Source organism: Pongo abelii, chromosome 10, assembly GCF_028885655.2.
Source record: "Pongo abelii isolate AG06213 chromosome 10, NHGRI_mPonAbe1-v2.0_pri, whole genome shotgun sequence".
Lineage (NCBI taxonomy): Eukaryota > Metazoa > Chordata > Mammalia > Primates > Hominidae > Pongo > Pongo abelii.
The window spans coordinates 107738680-107766022 of record NC_071995.2 but is presented as its reverse complement, the minus strand read 5'-3'; the positions used below and the strand labels follow the sequence as shown (position 1 = coordinate 107766022).

The following is a 27343-nucleotide window of genomic DNA, read 5'->3' as shown; positions in this document are numbered from 1 at the left end:
TCTATATGCCTATCTTATGCCAGTATCATACTGTTTTGATTAGTGTGGCTTTGTAGTAAGTTATGAAATTAGAAAGAGTGAGTCCTTCAGCCTAGCTTGTCTTTCTCAGGTTGCTTTGGCTATTTGGGGTCCCTTGAGAGTCCACATGAATATAGAATGGGTTTTTCTAGTTCTTCAAAAAATAAACGGGATTTTGACAGAGATTGTATTTACTCTATAGATCGCTTTGGGTAGTATTGACATTTTAACGATATTAATTCTTCCAATCCATGGACTTGGGATGTGTTTCCATTATGTCTTCTTTAATTTCTTTCAGCAATATTTTGTGATTTTCATTGTAAAACTCTTTCACTTCCTTGGTTAAGTTAATTCCTAAGTATTTCATTCTTTTTGGTGCTATTGTAAATGGAATAGTTTTTGTCACTTCTTTTTCAGATTATTCATTGTTAGTATCTAAAAATGCAATGGATTCTTGTGTATTGACGTTCTTTGTATCCTGCTACTTTGCTGAATTAATTTATTAGTTCTAACAGCTTTTTTTCTGGACTCTTTAAGGTTTTCTGCATATGAAAAGATATCATCTGAAAACAATGATAATTTTGCTTCTTTCTGATTTGGATGCCTTTATGTCTTTTTCTTGCCTAATTGCTGTGGCTAGAACTTCCAGTACTACGTTAAATAGAAGTTGTGAAAGCAAGCATCCTTATCTTGTTCCTGAGTTTAGAGGAAAAGCTTTTAGTCTCTCACCACTGAGTATAATGTTCTGTAACATTGTTTTTAATAATAAGGGATTGGAAGCAATTTAAATATCCAGCAAAATTATTATATACCCACACAGCAGAGTACTATGTAGCTATGAAAACAATGAGCCAGCTCTTTCCGTATTGTTAGGAAAGGTACTCAGATGTTTTGTTAAGAGAAAATAGGAGGGTGCAGAAAAATGGGCAAAATGCTATCATTTGTGTGAAAGAATAAAAGATTAGGCATTTATAATTGTAGGGATAAATAAGTAACTGGGAGCACACATTGCTTGCCTTTGGGAAGAGAACCGTATGACTGAGGACAGAAAGGAACACCTTTTTGTTCTTAGTGAATTTTGTACCATCTCCATGCAGTATTTATTCAAAAAATAATTTAAAACTTGAAAAACATAATGGAAATACAGCATCAAAATTGACATTCCTTTTGGGAAAAAAAGCTCATTAGAAGTTTGTACAAAGTGAAAAAAGAAGGTCAGCTAATACAATAAATGTGGTCACAAACTTGTATGAAGATACCTACGCGTGGGTGTCCTTGAACAGAAAAATGACTAGTAATTTTAATTTTCTTCTGAATGCTGTTTCATATTATTTGAGTTTCTACAATTTCTTTTATAATTAAAAAATAATTTGAAAGAATACTCTATAAGTTTGTCTTTCTTTATGCAGTCATTCTGAATTGTCACAATCTTTGTAATTCAAACTATTTTTTTCTGGTTGAGCTTCAATTGACAGAGGGATCCTAAAACCCCACTTCAAAGCTTTTCTTACCTCAGATCTTCACAATAGTAAACTCACAGTTCGACCTTCCAAAGTAGCTCTTCAAGGAATGCCATGATAAATTCTTTAAAAAAATAATTTGCCATGGAATAGGCATCATCTAATTTATATGATTGATAAGTTCATACTTCACATATATTCATTTTCTTTTTCTTTTTCTTTTTTCTTTTTTTTTTTTGAAATGGAGTTTCGCTCTGTCACCCAGGCTGGAGTGCAGTGGCGCTAGCTCGGCTCACTGCAACCTCCACCTCCTGGGTTCAAGCGATTCCTCTGCCTCAGCCTCTGGAGTAGGTGGGACAACAGGCACGCGCCACCATGCCTGGCTAATTTTTGTATTTTTAGTAGAGATGGGGTTTCACCATGTTGGCCAGGCTTGTCTCAAACTCCTGAGCTCGTGATCCACCTGCCTCAGCCTCCCAAAGTGCTGGGATTATATGCGTGGGCCACCACACCTGGCCATATTCATTTTCTTAAATCATGAAGCCCCAGCAAGCTTTCAGGAGCTTGGATGTGATTAATTGTGCATGTTTCCTCCTATTTGTTGTTAATTTATAGGTTGTTTTCCCCAGCAAGAATTGCATTTGCCTGAAAGTCACCTCATCCTGTTAAAACAGAAATCCCATAAGTCTTCAGCACATTGCTTTGCAAAACAGCTAATCTTAAGGAAACAATTGTTTTCTTTCTAATCTGGAAGGTCCTAAACTGAAGAGACTATCAGAGGCCAGCTCAGTTGACTGATGAGGAAACAGAGGACCTGAGAGTTTAAATGAGGGCAGAACTGGAACCAGACATCCCATTTCCTGTTAGAGAATCTGGTTCTTTCTCCACTGGCCTCTTCTGAGAATTTTGACCATGTAGGGCAATATAGGAGAAAAGCTGAGTGTGGTAGCCTCCAAGATATGTCCCCAATGATCCCCCATGTTCTGAATTCACATCTCACATTGAAAAAACTATTGTGAGAGTGATGCTATGTGAATTCCAAAGCCAGGTCATAAAATACATTGTTGCTTCCACTTTGCTTTTTCTTGAGACACTTGCTCTGGGAAAAGCCAGTCACCATGTTGTGAAGATGCCCAGGCAGCATTGTGGAGAGGTCCATGTGGCAAGGAACTGAGGCCTTCTGCCAACAGCCATTATCAACTTACCAATCACGTGAGTGCACCATCTTGAAAGTGGATCTTCCAACCCCAGTCAAGTCTTCAGATGAGACCACAGCCATAGCCAACATCTGGCTACAACCTCATAAAAGACCCTGAGCAATAGCCAGCCAATTCAGCTGCTCTTGGTGGATTCCTGACTCACAGAAACTGTGTGGGATAACAAATGTTAATTTTTTTAAAGATGCTAAGTTTTGGGGGTAATTTCTTATGCAGCAGTAGAGAACTACTATAGCAGGAGCAATGTTCCTCAAAATGTGGACCTTATACCAACTACCTCAAAATCTCTTGAGTTGCTTGTTAAAAGTGTGGGTTCCAGGCCCCATCACAGTCAAGTGGATCAGAACATAGCAGTGTGATGCCTAAGAATCTGCATTTTGACAAGCTTCCCTAATAGTTTCCCTAATCACTTCCCTAATAGTTAAACTCTGAAGTTTCCCCAAACTTCAGGTATTTTGGTAGCACCCTAAATTTTTTTTTTTTGCCATATGTAGACTTTACCTTCACTATTTTATTCATCAACCTGTGGCACATAAATATTTTAAATGTTCTTTATAAAAACTGTTTTCAAATGTAGAAAAAAACAATATTTTTCTAATATATGTGAAAATAAGTATCTACATATGATAATTAAAATGTGATAAATATTTATATCATATATCACCCCAAGTCATCTTGATTACATTCAGAGGTAAACATTTCATCCTTAGTGAAACACTGAGATAGAGAAAGAAAGAAAATGGCTGGCCAGGTGTGGTGGTTCACACCTGTAATCCCAGCACTTTGGGAGGCCAAGGCGGGCAGATCATGAGGTCAAGAGATCGAGATCATCCTGGCCAACATGGTGAAACCACATCTCTACCAAAAATACAAAAATTCACTGGGTGTGGTGGCAGGCACCTGTAGTCCCAGCTATTTGGGAGGCTGAGGCAGAAGAATTGCTTGAACCTGGGAGGTGGAGGTTGCAGTGAGCTGAGATCATGCCACTGAACTACAGCCTGGCAACAGGGTGAGATTCCATCTCAAAAAAAAAAAAAAAAAGATTCTTATCACTTAGTGATAAGAATAGTTACAGCACCCCACATTTTTTCTCGGGAACTAGATCAGTTCTAAATGCTGGCTTCTGTATCATCTCCTTGTATTCTCACTACATTCATGGGCAGCAGATAGGGTAAGTTATAATTAGTGCCATTTTACAGATGAGAACATTGTAGGAACTTATCTAAGGTCACATGACTAGAACACAAGCCCTATCTCCTGTCTTCCCACCCAAACTTTTTGGAAGATATGACATTCCTCTATGGCCAAAATAAACCATAGAGAACTATAGGATAAGACACATAAAAATATAGAAGTTACACTGTTGTAAAAGAATGTAACAAGACATGCAAATTAACTTGAAATGAATTATAGATCTACAATTAAATGTTAAAACTATAAAACTTTCTGAAGAAAACTAGGAGAAAAATCTTTGCAACCTTGGGGTAGACAAAGATTTCATAGATAGATCACAAAAAGCACAAACTAGAAAAGAAAAAGCTGATACATTAGATCTAATCAAAATTTTAAAATTTTTCTTTTCAAAAAACACTGTTAAGAAAACAAAAAGATAAGCCACAAAATGTTTATAATACATATATCTAACAAAGACTTGTATCCAGAATATGTAAAGAACTCTTGCAATTCAATAAGAAGAAAAACAATTCCCTCTGAACTGGCAAAATATCTGGACAGATACTTCACAATACAGGATATGAGAATGATCAGTAGGCACATGAAAAGATGGTCAACACCACTAGTCATCAGGGATACAAAAATTAACACCATTATATAATACCACCACACACCCATTAGAATGGCTAAAATTAAAGAAATTAATATCACTTGTTGGTGAGGATTTGGAGCAACTGGATATCATATGCTGCTAGCAGGAATGTAAAATAATATACTTTGGAAAACTATTTAGCAGATTCATATAAAGAGAAACATAAACTTACCATAATGATCCAACCATTCGTCTTCTAGGTATTTATTTATCCAAGAGAAAGGGAAATATAAGCCCACACAGACTGTTTGTTGAAACATTCCAGGTAAGTATTTTAATAAATAGCATTCGTTGCTGAAGAAATGAATAACAATTGCAGCAAAAAAAAAAAAAATAGACTAGCAAAAAGCTTAAAAGGGAAAAAAAGCTTAAAAGGAAAATGTGTGCTATTTACAATAGCAATGACATGGATTCAACCCAAATGCTCATCAATGATAGACTGGATACAGACAATGTGGTACATATACACCATGGAATACTATGCAACCATAAAAATGAATGAGATTATGTCCTTGACAGAGACATGGATGGAGCTGATCCAGGAACAGAAATCAAACACCACATGTTTACATGCTTACAGCTGGGAGCTGCATGGTGAGAACACATGGAAACTGGCGGGTGGGGAGGGGGGCAGGAGCCAACATACACTGGGGCCTTTGGAGGGGTGGGGGTGGGTAGAGCATCAGAAATAATAGCTAATGAATGTTGGGCTAAATACCTAGGTGATAGGTTGATCTCTGCAGCAAACCACCATGGCACACTTACCTATGTAACAAACCTGCATATCCTGCACATATACCTTGGAACTTAAAATAAAAGTGGAAGAAAAAAAAAGAAAATCTGAGGAATCAGATATTCAGGGGCTTTGAAAAATTCAGATGTAATTCTGAGTATCTAGAAGGACATACACATGTGCAACGCTCTCTACGTGCTCAGGATAAACCTGAGAAGGCCCTAAGTTCTCACATCTGGCTGACCTTGATGTTTGACACAAGCAGGAAGTGAAGCCTAAGGCAGAGTTTTCAGCTGACAGGCTGAGTGTTGAAGGTGTGCCCCAACACACACACGGCACTCCTTGGCAAAGACTGGAAGATTTACTGGTTCCAGGCAGTTCCAGGCATTTAAGGAAATCTCTATCCAATTATTAGCTGACCACTAAGCTATCTGAGTTTTCAGTGGCCACACCTGTAGGCCACTAACTGAGTTTATGGAATTAGTTCAGAAAAGCCACAAAACAAACAGCAACTACAACAAGCAGCGGCAACAACAAGCCCTGAGGAGGGAGGAGAATCTGATTTCCAGAGTTGCCATATTATATTATATAAAGTGCTCAGCTTTCAATAAAAAATAATGACACATGTGAAGAAACAAAAAAAGTAAGGCCTATGCACAGGGGGAAAAACAGTAAAAATTGTGTTGGAGGAAGTCCAGACATTGAAATTATGAAACAAAGACTTTAAATATATTTTAAATATGATCAAAGGAATTTAGACATAAAGATCTAAGGGAAAGAATGAGAACAATGTCTCCCCAAATGGAGAATATTGATAAAGAGATAGAGATTATTAAAAGGAATGAAGTAGAAATTCTGAAGTTGAAAAGTAGAATAACTGAAATGAAAAATTCACTAGAGAGCACAACAGCAGATTTGAACAGGTAAACAAAGAATCAATGAACATGAAGACAGTTCCATTGAGATGAGGAACAGAAGGAAAAATAATTGAAGGAAAATGAACATAGGCTCAGAGACCTGTGGGACTCCATCAGACATACCAATTTAGACATAATGGTAATTCCAGAAAGAAAGGGGAAAAACAAAAGGGAAGAAAAAATACCTGAAGAGAAAAAGACCCCAAACTTCCAACATTTCATGGAAAACATTAATCTATACATCAAAGAAGCTCAATGAACTCCAAGAGGATGTATTCAAAGAGGTTCACATCTAGACACATTCTATTTAAACAGTAGGAAGCCAAAGACAAAGAGAATTTTGAAAGCAGAGAAGCAACCCTCACATAAAAGGTATCCTTAATAAGACTGACAGCTAAATTCTCATTAGAAACCTTGGTGGTCCAAAGGTAGTAGAAGGACATATTCAAAGTATTAAAAGAAAACAAAGCTGTCAACCAAGAATACTATATCTGGCAAAACTATCCTTTAAAAATGAAGGAGGAATTAAGACATTCCCAGATTCTTAAAACAAAAAAACAGAGAGACTTGTCACTAGCAGACTTGCCCTATAAGAAATACTAAAGGGCACCTGTAATCCCAGCACTTTGGGAGGCCAGGCAGGGTGGATCACCTCAGGTCTGGAGTTTGAGACCAGCCTGGCCAACATGGTGAAACCCCATCTCTATCCAAAATACAAAAATTAGCTGGGCATGGTTCACACCTGTAATCCCAGCTACTCGGGAGGCTGAGGCAGGAGAATCTCTTGAACCCGGGAGGTGGAGGTTGCAGTGAGCTGAGATCACACCACTGTACTCCAGCCTGGGTGAAAGGGTGAGACTCCCTAAAAAAAAGAAAAAAAAGAAAAAAGAAAGAAATACTAAAAGGAACATTTCAGGCTAAAATGAAAGGGCACTAACAGTAATTCAAACCCACATGGGGAAATAAAGAGCATCAGTAAAGTTGGCTACATAGGTAAACATAAAAGAAAGTATAAATATATACATATTTTTTGAGACAGGATCTCACTCTGTCACCCAAGCTTAAGTGCAATGGTGAAACCTTGACTCACTTCAGCCTCAACCTCCTGGTCTCAAGCAATCCTCCCACCTCAGCCTCCCAATTAGCTGGGACTACAGCCATGGGCCACCATGCCCAGCTAATTTTGTCTATTTTTTGCAGAGATGAGGTCTCACTATGTTGACCAGGTCTGGAATTCCTGAGCTCAAGCAATTCTCGCACCTAGGCCTCCCAAAGTGCTGGGATTACAGACATAAGTCATTGTGCCTGGCCCATGTATTTTTTGTATATAATTTTTTTGTGTATCTGATTTTAAAAACAACCACATAAAGCAATAAATTTATGCTGATGGGCACACAATGCCTAAAGATGTAATCTTAACAATAACAGCTTAAGGGGAAGTGAGATACATATGGCAATGTTTTTATATGCTATTGAAATTAGGTTGGTATTAATCCAAACTAGATTGTTATAAATCAAAATGGTGGTTGGGTGTGGTGGATCACGCCTGTAATCCCAGCACTTTGGGAGGCTGAGATGGGCGGATCACTAGGCCAAGAGATCGAGACCATCCTGGCCAACATGGTGAAACCTCATCTCTACTAAAAATACAAAACTTAGCTGAGCATGGTGGCACATGCCTGTAGTCCCAACTACTCAGGAGGCTGAGGCAGGAGAATCACTTGAACCCGGGAGGCGGAGGTTGCAGTAAGCCGAGATTGCGCCACTGCACTCCAGCCTGGCAATAGAGTGAGATTCTGTCTCAAAATAAATAAATAAATAAATAAATAAAATAAAACAAAATAAATAAACACATTGAAATGGTAATGGTAATCTCCAGGGCAACTACTAAGAAAATAACTCAAAGATATATAGTGAAAGAAAAGACAAAAGAAACAAAATGGTACACTAGAAAATATATATTGAACACAAAAGAAGACGGTAATGGAGGAGCTGAGGAGCAAAAAAGACATGACATATTGAAAGCAAATAGTAAAATGTAAATCCTACATTACTGGTGATTACATTAATTGTTTACATTAAATTTGTATGGATTATATTCTACAATTAAAAGTCAGAGATTGGCAAAGTGAAAAAAAACATAATCCAACTATATTCTATCTTCAAGAGTCTCATTTTAGATTCATAGACACAAATAAGTTAAAAGTAAATGGATGGAAAAAGTGATATCATTCAAACAGCAACCAAAAGCGAGCTGAAGTAATTACACTAATATCAGATAAAATAGACTTTGAGACAAAAATTGTTACTCAAAACCAAAAAATCTTTATAATGATAAAAGAGCCAATTCATTGAGAAGATAAAACAATTGTAATCATACATGCACTTAACAACACAGGCCCAAAATACAATGAAAAAAAAAGGACAGAATTAAAGGGAGAAATAGACAATTTAACAGTAATAGTTGGAGAATTCTATATCCTACTTTCAACAATGGATAGAACAACTACACAGAAGATCAACAAGGAAATAGCAGACGTGAACAACACTATAAACTGTTTCTAACAGACATCTGTGGAGCACATCACCCAACAGCAGCAGAATGCATTTTCTCTCTTTCTTTCTTTTTTAATAGAGATGGGGGTCTCACTATGTTGCCCAGGCTGGTCTTGAACTCATGGGCTCAAGCGATCCTCCCACCTCAGTCTCCTAAAGCGTTGGGATTACAGGCATGAGACACCACACCTGGGCTACAGAATACACTTTCTTCTCAAGTGGCTCATGAAACATTCCTCAAGATAGACCATATATTAGGCCATAAAATAAGCCTCAAAATTTAAAAGAATTGAAATCATATAAAATATGTTCTCTAACTGCAATGGAATGAAATTAGAAATCAATAACAAACAGGCATTTGGGAAATTTTATAGATATGTGGAAATTAAACAACACATTCCTAAATAGCCAATAGGTAAGAGAAACATTAACAAGGGAAATTAGAAAATTGAGTAAAAATAAAAACACGAAGTACAAGTCACAATATTGTGGAGAGAAGCCCACTATTCCTTTAATAACAACGACTCAGACACGTTGAGCTGCTTTTGTTTGATGAGCTTTTCCCTAGGCCTGGACAGGTTTACCAGCTTCTGAATCACCCCTTCCTCTTGTTTATGTTACGGACCTCTGGGAACACATTATCTGAGGGATTAGGGTTTTACTAGGAGACTTTTGGAGTTTGTCCTTTGAGCAAGCTACGCAGTTTTTCTCTCTGCCCATTTTGACCTCCCTAGTTATTGTACTGATTAGACATCTTGTATTTTCATGGAGGGATGAGCTATGTGACCCAGGGACTCTTTAAAGTTGTGCACCTTTACATTATTTAACAAGAGCATAACCTCTTAACCAAGCCTCACCTCTTTACCAGCTTCTGTGGCAAAGTCAAGAGGTACTTACCTGCTCCCAGCACAGTGCCAGGGACCTGGGAGTGACTCCAGATGGAAATGCCATCCCATCAGCGTGGCTAGCAGACTAGGGACTTTCCATCAATGTTTTATTCCCCCACTTTTTTTTCTTTAAATCATGTGAAATTTGATCATACGAATTTGGTCATTCTTGTCATACCCAACTGAAACAAAGTCAAGAGGCCAGGGAGAAAAAGTACTCAGGGCACATAGCATTGCTCCAAGGCTATATTAATAATTCTCTGCAAGGCTGGCTGCTCAAACTGCCTGCTGTAACCTGAAACCAGTGTTACTAAAACAACCTGCTGTGACTCTAAGACTAATTTTACCCATCCCTGTCACTTACCAGTCAGAACTTGCCAGCTCCTCCAAACTTTACCAGTGCCAACGAACTTTCTTTCAAAATAATACATAACATTTCTCCATTTATAAAACCTCCAAACTTCGCTTGTTCTTTATACATACTGAAGACTACCCGGTCTATGTGTATGCCTTGAAGTATAATTCTTCCTTCTCAAATAACATGTTTAAAGTTTAGAGGTTCACCTCTGTATTTTATTTGACTCTGACACTCCAACTTAAGTTTCAAAGAAAAAAAGACAAATCTGTTTTTTGAATTCAAGTCCATGGGCTTCTTTTTAAAAAGTTAAGTGCCATTTTCATAACTGGTAGAATACTGTCTTGATAAGAATAGGATTTAGAACACAGTTGATTGGGGAACTGCTTGTACATAGCACATGCTTTTCATTTTCAGTATTTCAGGCTAAGGGGCAACTTGTCAGTCTCTATTCCAGTCTCCTTTAAAATATTCACTTTTGTTTTAAGAATCTGAGGGGGGAAATCATGATGCATTGCTCTGGTGTGAAATAAAACCCATCTGGCTTTTGGCATGCCCCCATTTCCTAGACAGATGGATAATGTGGTGGGCTGGAGGCAACTGCCTTTAAAGTGTGCAATTTAGAAGGGGTTTTTAAAAGCATATTCACAGGGTTGTGCAACTATCACATCTACTTTTGGGACATTTTTGTCCCCTCTAAGAGTCCTCATATGTATTAGCAGTCAATCTCCATTCCCCCTCCACAACCCTATTCCTAAGCAACCACTGATCTACTCTGTCTCTATGGATTTGCCTATTCTGGATGTTGCATGTAAATGAAATCACACAATATGTACAACATGTGGCCTTCTATGTCTGGATTGTTTCACCTAACCCAATGTTCTTAAGGTTCTTCCATATTACACCATGAATCAGTACTGCATTTCTTTTTTATTGACAAATAATATTCCATTGTACGGGTATACCACATTTTGTTTATCCATTCATATCATTTGATAAACATTTGAGTTGTTTCCAATTTTTTGGCTGTTATGAATAATAATGCTATGAACATTTAAATACATGTTTTGCATAGAGCATTTATTTTGTTTTTTAAGACAGTATCTCATTCTGTCTCCCAGGCTGGAGTGCAGTGGCATGATCTTGGCTCACTGCAACCTCTGCCTCCTGGGCTCAAGCAACCCTCCTGCCTCAGCCTCCCAAGTAGCTGGGATTACAGACACAAGCCACCATGCCCAGGTAATTTTTTTTTTTTTTTTGTAGAGACGGGTTTCACCATGCTGCCCAAGCTGGTTTTGAACTCCTGAGCTCAAGCGATTCACCCGCCTCGGCCTCCCAAAGTGCTAGGATTACAGGCGTGAGCCACCGCACCCAGCCTGCATGGAGCATATTTTTATTTCTCTTGGGTATTCACCCAGCAATAGTATTGCTGGATCAGGTGATAACTCTATTTGAAACTTTTGAGGAGTTGCCAAATTGTTTTTCATAGTGGCTACACCAATTTACCTTCCCACTAACAGTGTACAATGGTTCCAATTCATCCACATCCTTGCCAACACTAGTTATTGTCTGTCTTTTTTATTCTAACCATCCTAGTGGGTATGAAATGGTATCTCATGGTTTTGATTTGCATTTTCTGAGTGACTAGTGATGTTGAGCATCTTTTCATGTGCTTATTGGTCATATTTCTATCTTCTTTGGAGAAATGTCTGTTCGGATAGTTTGCCCATTTTTAAATTAGGTTATTTGTTTTTATTATTGAGTTGCAAGAGTTTTTTCTATATTTTGAATGCAAATATCTTATCAGATATATGATTTGCAAATCTTTTCTCCCATTCTGTGGGTTGTCGTTTCATGTTTTTGATGGTATCATATGCAGCATAAAAGTTTTTGGCTTTGATATAGTCCAATGTATCTATTATTTTTTCTTTCATTACTTGTGCTTTTGATGTCATGTCTAAGAAACCATTGCCTAGCCCAAGGTCATGAAGATCTAGTCCTGTGCTTTCTTTTAAGAGTTTTGTGGTTTCAACTCTTAGATTTAAAAGTAATTTTTCTATCCTTCAGGCTACTCAAAACACATTTCTATGCCAGATTTGCCTATGGTCATGGAGTGACCAACTGTCAAAGCTTGCTTGGGACTGAGGGGTTTCCTAGGACATAGGATTTTCGATGCTAAAACAGGGGAAATTCTGGGCAAACCAGGATGGCTTGACCACTCCACTTACAGACTTCTAACTTGCCACCTCTGCTTTCCATGTATTGAAATAGAGCCTGGATCCCTCCTCACCTGGAAGGGAGATTCATTTGTTTTGATTGGTTTAACAAGCATTTTTTAAATGCCCACAATGCAAAGCTCTGGGGATGAGTATGGTGAAAGATAGGATGGTGAACTGGAAGCAGATTTTTTGTTTAAGGTTATCCTCGCAGCTTAAACCTTTTTTTTTCTTTCCAGAATAGTTCTGATTTGCTTTCCGACTTTTCAGGTCATTTCTTTTTTTTTTTTTTTTTTTTTGAGATGGAGTCTCATTCTGTCACCCAGGAGTGCAGTGGCATGATCTCAGCTCACTGCATCCTCCTCCTCCTAGGTTCAAGCAATTCTCCTGCCTCGGCCTCCAGAGTAGCTGGGATTATAAGCACGTACCACCACGCCCAGCTAATTTTTTTGTATTTTTGGTAGAGATGGGGTTTCACCATGTTGGCCAGGCTGGTCTCGAACTTCTGACCTCATGATCTGCCCGCCTCAGCCTCCCAAAGTGCTGGGATTACAGGTGTGAGCCACCTCACCTGGCCTCAGGTCAATTATTTTTGCTTCTGCCAGTTCATGGAGCTGAGTGAAAGTTGGCTAAAAATGGGTGGAATAATGATCACGTAGCAAGTATTTAAGGGAAGATACTAAATATAGAAAGTCTCTATTTCCCTGTGTTTTGGGGAAAATTTATAATAAAAGAAAAAACATTCTATAATATAAGGAGGAATTCATTTTATAATTTGAGTCCTTACAAAAATCATATTACAGGGTGTCATGCCAATTCTTTATTCTGGGGAAGACCTATTAGCCGAAATGATAATCTGCTAAGTTTTAGAAAAGGTCATCCAATGGAATTGTTTTTTTTTTTAAGGTGGGGGACAATAAAATGGTGCATTGATTTAATTATTATTCCTGGGTATACGACCTCACAATCACAAGGGGTGAAAGTTATTGTAAGCCAAGTCTTTTAAAGATAACTTTTTAAAAAAGCAATACATAAGTTGTTAAGTTGTGGGAACAACAAATACAAATACACACAAATGACAAAAGCGACTGTTTTGTTATCGAGAATGGTGTTCATGAGTTAGCCTCATATTTTTAATGGCAGTTTAAAAAAGTGTGGCAAAATTATACATAAATGAACTACCCTTTTGATTTACAATAGACAATTTGTTTATTGTAGTAAAAAACACATAGTATCAAATTTACCATTTCAACCATGTTTCAGTGTGGAGTACCACGTGTTAACTACATGCACGTTGTTCTGCAACAGATCTCTAGGACTTTGAACAACCATTCCCACTTCCCCCTGCCCCCAACCAGTGGTAGGTAACCACATTCTCTCTCTTTTCTTCCTCTTCTTCTTCCTCTTCCTCTTCCTCTTCTTCCTCTTCTTCCTCTTCCCCTTCTCCTTCCCCTTCCCCTTCTCCTTCTTCTTCTTCCTCTTCTTCATCTTCTTCCCCTTCCCCTTCCTCTTCTCTTTTTTTTTTTTTGACAGAGTCTCACCCTGCCACACAGTTTGGAGGGCAGTGGCACAATCATGGCTCACTGTAACTTTGACTGCCTAGGCTCAAGTGATCCTCCTACCTCAGTCTCCCAAGTAGCTGGAACTACAGATGCACACCATGACACTTGACTAATTAAAAAAAAATGTAGCGATGAAGTCTTGCTATGTTGCCAGGGCTGGTCTCGAACTCCTGAGCTCAAGCAATCCTCCTGCCTTGGCCTCCCAAAGTGCTAGGATTACAAGCCTGAGTAATCACACCTCATCTCTACCTTCTGTTTCTATGGTTTCTATGAGTTTGACTACTTTTGAGACCTCATATAAAGGGAATCATGCAATATTTTTTTGTTGTTACTGGCTTATCTCACTAAGCATAATGTTTTCAAGCCTCATCCATATTGTAGCTTCTACTGGAATGTCATTCATTTGTATGGCTGAATGATATTCCATTGCATGAATAGACCACATTTTGTTTATCCATTCATCTGTTGATGGACACATGGGTTGCTTCCACTGTTTGGCTATTGTGAATAATGCTGCTATGAACATTTGTTGCTCACGTTTTTGTTTGAGCCCCTGTTTTTAATTCTTTTTGTATATACCTAGGAGTGGAATTGCCAGATCATAGAGTAATTCTATGTTTAACTTTTAGAGAAACTGTCAGTGGCAAATTTTAAAAGTGCTATATCTCATACAACTGAATTGGAAATTAAGATGATGTGCTCTGGAAAAAAACTCAGTTAAGTGAGTAAAAAGGTGGATCCAGCATGACAAAGAAAACGCCATTGAGGACACATGTATAGAGTTTGAATGAAACTGTTCCATAAATCCAAAAATATGTGGACAAAATTAGCATTTGTAAATGGGTTGTTGTCTTATGTGCTGTGCCATTTTAAATGCGTGCAGTCACATTAATAAATTAAAATTTTAAATACACATTGAACATGTGTATCTAGTTCTATAAAATATACTATATTAAGGTGGCTCAAAAGTATGTTTTTTTTCACTTTTTTAAATTAAACTTTTTATTTTGGAATAATTTTTGATTTACAGGAGAGTTGTAAAGACAGAACAGAGGGTTCTGGTATACCCTTTGCTCAGCATTCCCTGATTTTAAAAATACTGTATATATTTAAGATGTACAACTTGATGATTTGATACATGTGTACTTTGTAAAAGAATCACAATCGGCCGGGCACAGTGGCTCGTGCCTGTAATCCCAGCATTTAGGGAGGCCGAGGCGGGTGGATCATGAGGTCAGGAGTTTAAGACCAGCCTGTCCAAGATGGTGAAACCCTCTCTCTACTAAAAATGCAAAAATTGGCCGGGTGTGGTGGCAGGTGTCTGTAATCCCAGAGAGTCGGGAGACTGAGGCAGAGAATTGCTTGAACCTGGGAGGCAGAGGTTGCAGTGAGCCGAGATAGCGCCACTGCACTCCAGCCTGGCGACACAGTGAGACTCCATCTCAACAAACAAACAAACAAACAACCTACCTTTTTGTGTGTGTGTCTGGTGAAAACACTTAGAATCTACCCTTTTAAGAAATTTCAAGTGTCGTTACCTATAGTCACCATGCTGTACATTAGATCTCCAGAATTTATTCATCTTGTATAAATGAAAGAAACTTTGTACACCTTCATCAAACATCTCCCTACATCCCCTTTCTTTCAAAAACTTGTTTTTAGATCTTGTATTAAGATCTTGCTTATAGTGGGGGTTTGACATATATTTGTTTCATACAATCATTTGCCATGCACATGAATATCCATCATCTTGTTTAATCCACACAATGGACCTGCAGGTTGGTATCTGTCTCTATTTTACAGATGATGCAACTGAGACTCAAAGAGGGAAAATAATCTGTCCACCATCACACAGGTAGTAAGTCACAGAGCTGAGTGTGTCTGACTCCAAAGCTGGTGCCCAGTACACAATGACTGACAGCTGAGCAGGGTGACAGGATTTTTACAGGTGTGGGAAAGGTGTAAAGTAGGTTCCCTGCCTTAATCTTACAGTGTAACTTGCAGGAAGAAGGTGAACATGTATTCAGCGGCAGAAAATATACTTCAACATGTATTTCAATAATGATTACTGGAAATAAACTATTTGCTTGGTTAAGAATGTAGAGTGTTGTACAGATGGGAGAGGAGGGATTATGGGAGGGCTGGAGAACTCGGGGAATTTTCTCAGAGGCCTTAACAGATAGGGTACCATTAATGTTAATCAAAGCTTGCCCCTCTCACCCTACCTTCTAGGAACCGGCCCTACCCACAGCCCTGCCTCCTCAGCAGCTGTGTTCTTTGTTATGGACTGCCATATGCCCTGGCTGACAGAGAAGGAGCACCGTCATCTTGGACAAACAAACACTGCCACTTTGTTCCAGCTCCCTTTCTAACCTCATGCATTTCAAGGAAATCGCTTCTCTTCTAACAGTAAGCAGCCAGAAAGAGCAGACAGTAAAACACAGATAAGATAGCTCAGGCACGGAGGGAGGGGGGAAAGTCTCTTGGGTAACCACCAAACTTCACACTCATACAACGGGCCCTAGTAAAACAGTGTGCCCTAATAAGTACATTCCTTTCCCTTTAGGTGCACTAAGATAGGGAAGCTAAATGCACACTCAGGGGATATGCCTGTGGTGGCAGAGAGATGTACAGAAACAGACACAAAACTCTCCCTCCCAGATAAGCAAGACAAAGAGACACAGAAATATTCCAAGCCTGTGATAAGCTCTCCTGCCCTGAACCCTTAAAAACTCTTAGTCTATCAGAGAGAGTGCCTCTGACCTAACTCGGCCAGAAGCCCCTCTCAGGTTTGTTCTCCAAAATAAACTTGTCTTTGACAGTTGAACCACTTTTCATGTTTCTTTCCTGTTTCTTTAATTCTTACTGACCGCAGGTCCAGAGCTAGACATCTGGACCAAGCTGCAGCCAGTATCTTTCTGTGAGAACTCTCCATGATCTATATAAACTGGCTTAAAAAGATGTACTGTGGCAATCAGAAGCTTCTCTTAGAAGGTAGGAAGCTTGACATGATTCATAGCTGAGCTGAGCAGGAGTTGTAAAGATGCCATGTAATTGGGTGAGGACCACAGCAAGCCAACATTTTAATTATACATTAATATTTTCAAATCTCAAGGACATTTGATATGGTTTGAATATTTGTCCCCTCCAGATCTCATGTTAAAATGTAATCTCCAGTGTTGGAGGTGGAGCCTAGTGGGAGGTGTTTTGCTCATGGGGGTGGATCCTTCATGAATGGCTTAGCACCATTGCTGTGGTGATGAGTAAGTTCACAAGACATCTGATTGTTTAAAAGTGTGTGGTAGTCGGGTGTGGTGGCTCATGCCTGTGATCCCAGCACTTTGGGAGGCTGAGGGGGGTGGATCACCTGAGGTCAGGAGTTTGAGACCAGCCTGGTCAACATGGTGAAACCCCTCTCTACTAAAATTACAAAAATTAGCCAGGCGTGTTGGCACACGCCTGTAATCTCAGCTACTCAGGAGGCTGAGGCAGGATAATTGCCTGAACCTGGTAGGTGGAGGTTGCAGTGAGCTGAGATCACACCATTGCACTCCAGTCTGGGCGACAAGAGGGAAACTACATCTCAAAAAAAAAAAAAAAGAAAAGTGTGGCACCTCCCCTCTCTCTCTCTTGCTCCCCTTCACCTTCCGTCATGACTCTAAGCTTCCTGAGGCCCTCACCAGAAGCAGATGCCAGCGCCATGCTTCCTGTACAGCCTGCAGACTGTGAGTCACTTAAATCTCTTTTCTTTATAAATTACCCAGTGTCAGGTATTCCTTTACGGCAATGCAAAAATGGCCTAAAAGGATATTCCTGCAACTCAACCGCGAAAATCCCCAAACAATTCAGTTAAAAAATGAGTGAGGGACTTGCATAGACATTTCCTCAAGGAAGATATGCCAGTGGCCAATAAGCACATGAAAAGATGCTCAACATTGTTAGTTATTAGGGAAATGCAAATCAGACCACTTCACACCCACTAGGATGGCTATTATCAACAAGTGTTGAGGAGAATGTGAAGAAATTGGAATCCTTGTGCATTGCTGGTGGGAATGTAAAATGGTACAGCTGCTGTGGAAAACAGCTTGGCAGTTCCTCAAAAACTTAAACATAGTTACCGTATGACTCAGCAACTCTTCTCCTATTTATATACTCAAAAGAATTGAAAACAGGGACTCAAAGGGATATACTGTAGACCAATGTTTATAGCAGCATTCTTCACAATAGCCAAAAAGGTGGAAACAGCCCACGTGTCCATCAACAGATGAATGGATTAACAAAGTGTGCCATATATCTACAAAGAAATATTATTCAGTCATATAAAAGAATGAGGTGCTGATAGATGCTACAACACAGATGAACCTTGAAAACATTATGTTAAGTGAAATAAGCCACATAAAAAGGACAAATATTGTATGATTCCACTTTCATCAGGTAACTAGAGTAGGCAAATTCATAGAAATAGGAAGTAGAATAGGCCTGGCACTGTGGCACTCACCTGTAATCCCAGCACTTTGGGAGGCTGAGGCAGGAGGATTGCTTGAAGCCAGGAGTTTGAGACCAGCCTGGGTTACACAGCAAGACTCCATCTCTACAGAAAAATAAATAAATAAAACTTAGCTGGGCATGGTGGCATGCACCTGTAGTTCCAGCTACTCCAGTGGCTGAGGCGGGAGGATTGACCAGAATGTTGAGGCTGCAGTGAGCCGTGATTGCACCACTGCACGTCAGCCTGGACAGCAGAGTGAGACCCTGTCTCTAAAAAATAAAAATAAAAAAGAAAGTAGAATAGAGGTTACCAGAGGCTGGGAGGAGGGAGGAATAGGGAGTTATTACTCAATGGATAGAGTTTCTCTCTGGGATGATCAAGATCTGGAAGTCAATAGCGTGATGGTTATATAACATTATGAATATACTCTAAGCCACTAAATTGTACACTTCAAACTTTATGATACATAGTTAAGGACTGAATGTTTGTGTCCACCCCAAATGTATATGTTGAAGCCCTAACCCCATAATGTGTATTTGGAAATGGGGCCTTTGGGAAGTAATCAGGGTTACAGAAAGTCATGCAGGTGGGGCTGACATGATGAGATAGTGCCCTTATAAGAAAATATGCCAGAGAGCTTGCTTTCTCTTTATGCTTATGTGCCAAGGAAAGAGCATGTAAGCACACAGAGAGAAGGTGGCCATCTGCAAGCTGGGAAGAGAGCCCTCACCAGAACCTAACTATACTGGCACTTTGATCTTGAACTTGTCTGCCTCTAGAACTGTTAGTAATGGATTTCTGGCCTGGGTGCAGTGGCTCACACCTGTAATCTCAACACTTTGGGAGGCCAAGGTGGGTGGATGGCTTGAACGTAGGAGTTTGAGACCAGCCTGGGCAACATAGTGAGACTCCTTCCCCAGAAAAAATACAAAAATTAGGTGGGCATGGTGGTGCGCACCTATGGTCTACTACAAGAGGCTACTCAGGAGGCTGAGGTGGAAGGATCACTTGAGCTTGGGAGGTTGAGGCTGCAGTGAGCCATGATCGTGTCACTGCATTCCAGCCTGAGTGACAGAGACCCTGTCTCAAAAAAAAAAAATTCTGTTGTGTAAGCCACCAAGACTATGATATTTTGTTATGGCAATTGAGCTGGCTAAGACATATGTATTTACCACAATAAAAATTATTTTTAGGCCAGGTCTGGTGGCTCACAACTGTATCCCAGCACTTTGGGAGGCCAAGGCGGGTGGATCACTTGAGCCCAGGAGTTCGAGACCAGCCTGGGCAACATAGTGAAGCCCTGTCTCTACCAAAAATACAAAAATTAGCCAGGTGTGGTGGCATGCGCCTGCAGTCTCAGCTACTCAGGAGGCTGAGGTGGGAGGATGGTTTGAGCCTGGGAAGTGGAGGTAGCAGTTAGCTGAGATTGCATCATTGCACTCCAGCCTGGGCAACAGAACCAGACCCTGTTTCAAAAAATTTATTTTAATTAAAAAATTATTTAAAAGAATCATGGTAGTAAGATGCACATGGTTTTAAAAATAAAATAGTGCCAAAAATTTACAACTAAAAAAACCCTTCATGCCAGGGTCAGTGGCTCACACCTGTAATGCCAGCACATTTGGCCAAGGTGGGAGGATCCCTTGAGCCCAGGAGTTTGAGATCAGCCTGGGCAATGAAGCAAAACTCCATCTCTACAAAAAATACAAAAATTGGCCAGGTGTGGTGGTGCACGCTTGTAGTCCTAGCTACTCGGGAGGCTGAGGTGGGAGAATCGCTTGAGCTGGGCTGAGGCAGGAGGATTACTGTCCAGGCTGCAGTGAGCTGTGATCACACCACTGCACTCCAGCCTGGGCGACAGAGCAAGACCCTGTCAAAAAAAAAAAAAAGTGGCAGTTCCACTTCCACCCACTCTCAGTCTTTTAGCTGCTTCTTTAGTATCTACAGGCAAATTTCTATATGAGATACTCATATGGCTAGTTTTTGTTTCCTCAATTTTGGACATGTTCTGTTGATTTCCACAAACTTCAGGAGGATTTAGTTTTTCCCAATACCATCTATTTTTCTTATCCTTCATAGGCCAGCTAACATTTTAAGGTAGTAGAAAAGATACTGATTTGGGGGCGGGGGGTGAAGACAGCAACATAATGATAAGCACTGTATTAGTCAGAGCTCTCCAGATAGACAAAATCAATTAAGATAAATAATATCTTCATATAATATAATATATTACATAGATATAAATATAAGGTATCTCTCATATAATACATGAGAGGGGATTTATCCGGGGAATTGGCCAACATAATTAGGGAGGCTGAGAATTTCCATAACAGACCATTTGCAAGCTAGAGACCCTGGGATGCTGGTCCAAATTCAAGGGCCCAAAAACCCAAGGGGGCCACACGTGTAAGTCTTGGTTTCTAAAGACTAGAGAGCCTGCAGTTCCGATGTCCAAGGGCAGGAGAAGAAACAGCTCCTGGAGAAAGAGATCAACTCACATTTCCTCTGTTTCTGTTCTGTCTGGGCCTCTAGCTGATTTGATGGTGCTCATTCACACATCGAGGGCAGATCTTCCTGAACTTTGTCCACTCAGACTCACACAGCAATCTCCTCTTGAAACACCCTTACAGACACACCAAAAAATGCTGCTTTAGGCCGGCGTGGTGGCTCACGCCTGTAATCCCAGCACTTTGGGAGGCCGAGGAGGGTGGATCACGAGATCAGGAGATCAAGACCATCCTGGCTAACATGGTGAAACCCCGTCTCTACTAAAAATACAAAAAATTAGCCCGGGGTGGTGGTGGGCGCCTGTAGTCCCAGTTACTCGGGAGGCTGAGGCAGGAGAATGGCGTGAACCTGGGAAGCAGAGCTTGCAGTGAGCTGAGATCGTGCCACTGCACTCCAGCCTGGGCGACAGAGCGAGACTCCATCTCGGGGGAAAAAAAAATGCTGCTTTACCAGTTCTCTACGTATTCCTTAATCCCACCAAGTTGATACTTAAAATTAATCATTGTGGCTGGGCACGGTGGCTCAAGCCTGCAATCCCAGCACTTTGGGAGGCCGAGGCAGGTGGATTGCTTGAGCTCACGAGTTTGAGGCCAGCCTGGACAACATGATGATAGCCCCTCTCTACAAAAAATACAAAAATTAGCCTGGCATGGTGGCGCACACCTGTAATCCCAGCTATTCGGGAGGCTGAGGTGGGAGGATGGCTTGAGCCTGAAAGGTGGAGGTGGCAATGAGCTGAGATCGCACCACCACACTCCAGCCTGGATGATAGAGCCAGATCTTGTCTCAAAAAATAAAATTAAAATAAATTAATTTAACCATTGCAACAGCTAACACTTATTATGTGCCATCCAAGTGTGTGGTCCTTCACCTCCATTTTATCTTTGATTCTAACCACCACCCTATGAAGTAGTTATGGTTATTGATCCCTGTATTTATGATGAGGAAATGCAAGCACAGAAAGTTAGACAACCTGCTCAAGGTTACCCACCCAGGAAGAGGTGGAGCTGGGAAGAGAGTCCCCAGGACTGAGCCTGCTCTAACCACTCTCCAGTTCCAGGCTGCAAACTCCCTTTTTCCTTCAAGGGAACTTGACTTGGTCTCTGTTGAACATCAAAAAATACTGATTGGCCAGGCGCGGTGGTGATCACGCCTGTAATCCCAGCACTTTGGGAGGCCAAGGTGGGTGGATTACGAGGTCAGGAGTTCAAGACCAGCCTGGCCAAGATGGTGAAACCCCGTCTCTACTAAAAATACAAAAAAATTAGCCAGGCCTGGTGGTGGCACCTGTAATCCCAGCTACTTGGGAGGCTGAGGCAGAGAATTGCTTGAATCCGGGAGGTGGAGGTAGCAGTGAGCCGAGATCATGCCATTGCACTCCAGCCTGGGTGACAGAGAGAGACTGTCTAAAAAAAAAAAAAAAAAAAAAATCCTGATTAAAGCACATGAGTAGAAGCTGAAATGGGATGATAAGGGGGTTATTTACTTATTTATTTATTTTTTGAGACAGAGTCATCTCGCTCTGTCACCCAGGCTGGAGTGCAGTGGCGCGATCTCAGCTCATTGCAACCTCTGCTTCCTGGCTTCAAGCGATTTTTCTGCCTCAGCCTCTCGGGTAGCTGGGACTACAGGTCTGTGCCACTACACCTGGCTAAGTTTTTTTATTTTTAAGTGGAGACGAGGTTTTGCCATGTTGGCCAGGCTGGTCTGGAACTCCTGACCTCAAGTGATCCATCCGCCTCGGCCTCCCAGAGTGCTGGGATTACAGGCATGAGCCAAGGCGCCCGACCCCTAAGGGGGCTATTTAGAATGAGCATAATGAATATTCATAGAGCCCTAGAGAGCCCCACCTGACACCAGGATTGAGGGAAAAGGAGGGGTAATTAAAGCAAAAACCTTCAGAGACATTGGAATCCATCATTGAAAAGGTACCAGATTATCCAGCTCCCTCTCCCAGCTATGCAACAATGGGGATTCTGACAAGTGTTTGGATTGGATGTCCTTAGATAAGTGTCCACCCTCTTAGCCAATCAGCTGTGGCCAGGAATCATGTGATACCAAATGTAGTGCACAGCAGGGATGGGGGAGAAATTCCTTTAGAAATAAGTGTGGGTGGGACAAATTGTGATTGACTCCAGTATGAGGTGAGAAGGAGCCATGAATAAGTTCAAACTATCATTGTGGCAGACACATAGTTGTTGCTCCATTAATATTTACTAGATAAATAATACATTGGAGCTTGAGTACCACTGTATAATTGGTTTTCCCAACATTAGATTTGTTTAAAGTTATCCAATGTTTCAATAATTCCAATTTCTCCTACTATATCCGCAACGGATGGTTTCTTTTGAGACCCTCAGAGAAAGCCTAGCACTTAAGGGCGCAGGTTGTGGAGACAGACTGCCAGGGTTTTAAGTCCAAATCAACTCTTTCCTGTCCGCATGACCTTGTGCAAGCAAATCTACCCTTCTCTGAGCCTTGTTTCCTCATCTTACAAAATAAGGATAAAAATCACACCTGCTCATAGGATTGTTACAAAGATCAAGGGGACCATGGTGAAGTACACATCCGGGTGCCTGGCACACATTCAATTTTGGATTTTCAAGTCCTTTTATGGATTTGATGTGAGATTGTTTTCAGTTCTCAGATTGGTTTTCTTGTTCCCTCTTCCAACTTCCCCCACCCTTTGTCAACAATTAAAGAAAAAAAGAAAAAAAATGTTTCCTTCTTCCTTTAGTTCCTTGTAAGTGTCCATTCAATCATCATTCTTATAGCTCTTGCCAGCTGCCATCATGGATCATCTTAGTAGTTTTCTGTTGTATAATTTTTCAGCTTTTCTTTTCACTTGTTCACACTTGATCAGGGGTTTTCACTTCATGGTGCTGGGGAGCTTTTGAAAAATACCCTGAGACCAGGCGCAATGGCTCACTTCTATAATCCCAGCATTTTGGGAGGCTGAGATGGGAGGATTGCTTGAGCCCAGGAGTTCTAGATCAGCCTGGGCAACAAAGCAAGACCCCATCTCTACAATAAATAAATTAGCTGGGTATGCTGGCATGAGACTGTGATCTCAGCTACTAGGAAGTTTGAGGTGGGAGGATTGCTTTAGCCCAGGCAGTCGGGGCTGTAATGACCCATGATCATGCCACTGCAACTCCAGCCTGGGCAACAGAGCAAGAACTTGTCTCAAAAATAAATAAATAAATATTGAAAAAATAAAAAATACCCAGGCTTGGCCTCCACCTACCAAGAGTTGAGTTCAATTGGTTTGAAATGGAGCCAGGCAATTCTTATATGCAGCCTGAATTGAGAACCATTTATTCAACAAATATTTACGGAGTACCTTCTATGTGCCAGACACTGTTCTAGTACTTGGGACACATCAGTGAAACCTCATGGAGCTTAAGTTCTAAAGGGGTCAGAAATTCTAGTGAGAGGTGGGCTAGGGGAACCATTAAACTAGCTAGGATCTTGAAGGCAGAGACTTATTTTATTCATGTTTTTATTCCCCAGGGTCAGGGCAGTAGAATTCACCCAATAACGCTTGTCGAAAGAATGAGTGATCTTTGGCCTTCTCATACCTAACTTACATTTTTTCTTTTCTTGATTCATTTCACTAGACCCTTAGCTCCACGATGACAATGACAGGTCGAATTTGTTCTGTCATACCCGCAGTGCCTATTACAGTGCCTGGCACATAGGTGCTCAGTAAACAGTACTCAAATGCATGCCTGTATTTGTTATAGCAGCCTGGGTTTCAAGAGTATTATACGGATAACATTAATGAATCCATGCAAATAAACATTTAGACAGGCATCGTCAACCAAAGGGTGCTCACTGGTACCCGGACAACCATTTCACAGACTGGTGTGCCCTATAGGCATCCCAGTGATACACCGTCAGCCAGAGAGCCTGTGAACTCCTCCGAGCAGAAGGGCTCTCCCTGCCCCCTCTCCCCGCGCAGCTCCCTCTGCCCTCCGCCTCCTCTTCTCCGCCCACTCTCGCCGCGGTCTCCTGGCGGCGGAGGCTTTGTCTCGTGGGCTGGTCCCCAGCGGCTGCCTCCCCGAACAGCTGCTGCTCGAGGGAGGAAGCGGCGCGGGTGCTGTCCAGCATCCCGGTGCTGAAAACCGGAGGGCTCGTCATCCACCACTACCATGTAAGGGCCATGAGAAGGGCTCGTCCTGGCACAGCGCGGACATGGAGGAGGACTTATTCCAGCTAAGGCAGCTGCCGTGAGTATCATGGGGGCGAGCAAGAGGCAGACAGGCTTTCTTTTTAAAAACGAAAACCTGCAAGGGGGGTGGGGGGGGGGGTGCATCTCTGCATGGTTTCTTGAATTTAAAGGAAACTGTTTCAGAGGAAGGAATTAGGGCCTGGAGGAGACAAGCCATTTTCTTTCCCCAGCAGCCCAGCCTCTGTATCTCTGATTCAGTTCCATTTATCAGATCTGTCAGGACCTTATGGGGGAATCACGGGGGTTATGATTCCCCTTTTAATTGCTCTCAATTCTAAAAGGATTTTGAGATGTGAGCTTTAAGAAAGCATTAGCTGCTGTTTTGAAATGTGGACAGAATTGGTGAGTCTATGCAATGACATCGGTCCTTTCCAGCCCTAATCCTATGCTGTGAAATCCATAATTTTTCTGCAAGGTCTTTTGGAAGGGAATGATACTGATGTTGCAAACTGGTTGATTAAAAAAACTGGGATGCCTTCCTAGAGGAGAGGGTTGGGCAAAGTCCTGTTGTTTATGAAGTGTGTGAATGAGAGGGCTGTGCACGGTCGGTGAAACCTCTTGCCTTCTTCTGAATGAAAGGTTTTTGTAGCAGCTAGCTAGAGTGAGACTCACCGTCGGAACATCAGGAATATATTGCTTTGAGGATGGCGATTTTTAAGAAAAACCAAATTTGCTCTGAGAATCTGGGAGAAGTACCAAGCAATCGAAAGGACAGGGGCCTTGTAGAGGGGCTTACAGATTTTTCCTACCACAAGCAGATAGTGATTTGTTAAGTAAATTCCAAGAGTATGAGAGGGGGCATTAAAAAGAACATTGGTGGGGAAAGGGTTGTTTTAATTTTTAGAAGCACTAGCCATTTGAGTGGTAAGAGTATATTCCCTTTGGGATTGTTAGAAAGGATAAATTATAGTCAGTATGTGTGTATTTTCTTGATTTTAAAAATGGTGGATTATTTTTTTCTATAATCTACTGAGGAATTCTCCCAAGTGACTTTTAGTGTGACTGATACAGTTCTCTGAGGCTCTGAGTACTGAAGGGGATTGTAATGTTTACTTTTCAATCAGAGTAAAATTAATTTTCACTAAAATTTTTAATTAATTTAAAATTTGCTTTAAAGCTTTTACTAATTGCTCCACAAATAGCATATCTGATTATGTAATACAGCATTATTTCACAAATGCTAGAGGATGTTCAGTTATAATATCCAGAGGTAGATATGAGTACATAAAAATGTAAAGGTCTGATTACAAATTTCCCAAGGAAAACATACAACTTTTATTGAGAATAAATATCATGTTAAAAAATAAAACTATTACCCCCAATAAAAAATAATTTAATATCAGAAATGTGAACTTTGGTACTCAGAATAAGACTACATATTGGAACTGTGGTTTTCCTGGGATAAATTTTTCAATAATGTCAGAGCATGTGAACTTTTCAAAGATTCATGTGTATGTGAACTTTGCAGAAGGGTCATGTATATTTAATCTACTAGTATATAGACCTGACATTATCATGACAATTCCTTCTTTAATTAAAAAAAGCAAAAATAGGAAGTTTTTACTTATTTAAATGTAAAAATTTAGGTTTTTATAGGAATATAATACAATGTACAAATAAATAAAGGTAAACAAAGTTCAAAGAGAAGCACAAGAATAAAGAGTAAGTCTCCTTTCCTTTCAAACCCCAGTCCTATTCCCCCCAGTTAAGTTTCTTGATTATTCTTTCTGGTGCTTAATAGGAATAAATACATATATTATCTATTAGGCCAAATTGTGTACTGGTTAAGTACATTATCTCTTGAATCAGACATAATTGGGTTCAAATCCTTACTATGCCACTTCCTGGCTGTGTGACTTTAAGCAAGTGACTTAACCTTTCTGAGACTCAGTTTCCTTAGCTACACAATGAAGATCATAACAGTACTTAATTCATAAGGTTATTGTGAAAATCAAATGAGATAATGTATGCCAAATGCTGGGCAGACACAAAGCACTCAATGCATATTAGCTATTATTATTATTACATCTGAAAAATCATTTATATAAACAAAATATGTAGGTTTACTATACTGGACTCCCTCAAAATCTTAATCTGCAAACCCCAAATGACATTTGAATGAAGTCAAAATTAGCCCTGAAATGTGTTGACCTCAATTTCTAAAAAAAGAGTAAGCTAAAAGGAACGGCCACATGAATCTGAGTGGGTTACAAATCACGATTTAGATGTTTTTTTAAACCACACCCTTCGTATATTATGCACAGATTGCAGGCAGCAGATTTCCCGAGAGCAATATGGCTAAAAAAAAATTCAGAGTGCCTTGTAGAGGGTTGGCAAGACTGGACTTTGAAATAGGCTCAGTCTCA

General features: G+C 40.4%; 2 protein-coding genes across 2 annotated transcripts in view; one reads left to right on the top strand and one right to left on the bottom strand.

The window, feature by feature from the left end:
* Positions 1–27343, bottom strand: part of USP30 (ubiquitin specific peptidase 30) — a 99824-nt gene that overhangs the window by 43568 nt on the left and 28913 nt on the right. The gene's annotated exons all lie outside the window — the stretch shown is intronic.
* The window catches only part of SVOP (SV2 related protein), a gene marked incomplete at its 5' end in the record, with an annotated part of 105011 nt that continues 102454 nt past the window's right edge, over positions 24787–27343 (top strand). Inside the window, 1 exon segment of the mRNA NM_001133213.1 lies at positions 24787–24975. Within this exon segment, the coding sequence (NP_001126685.1) occupies positions 24941–24975 (35 nt within the window).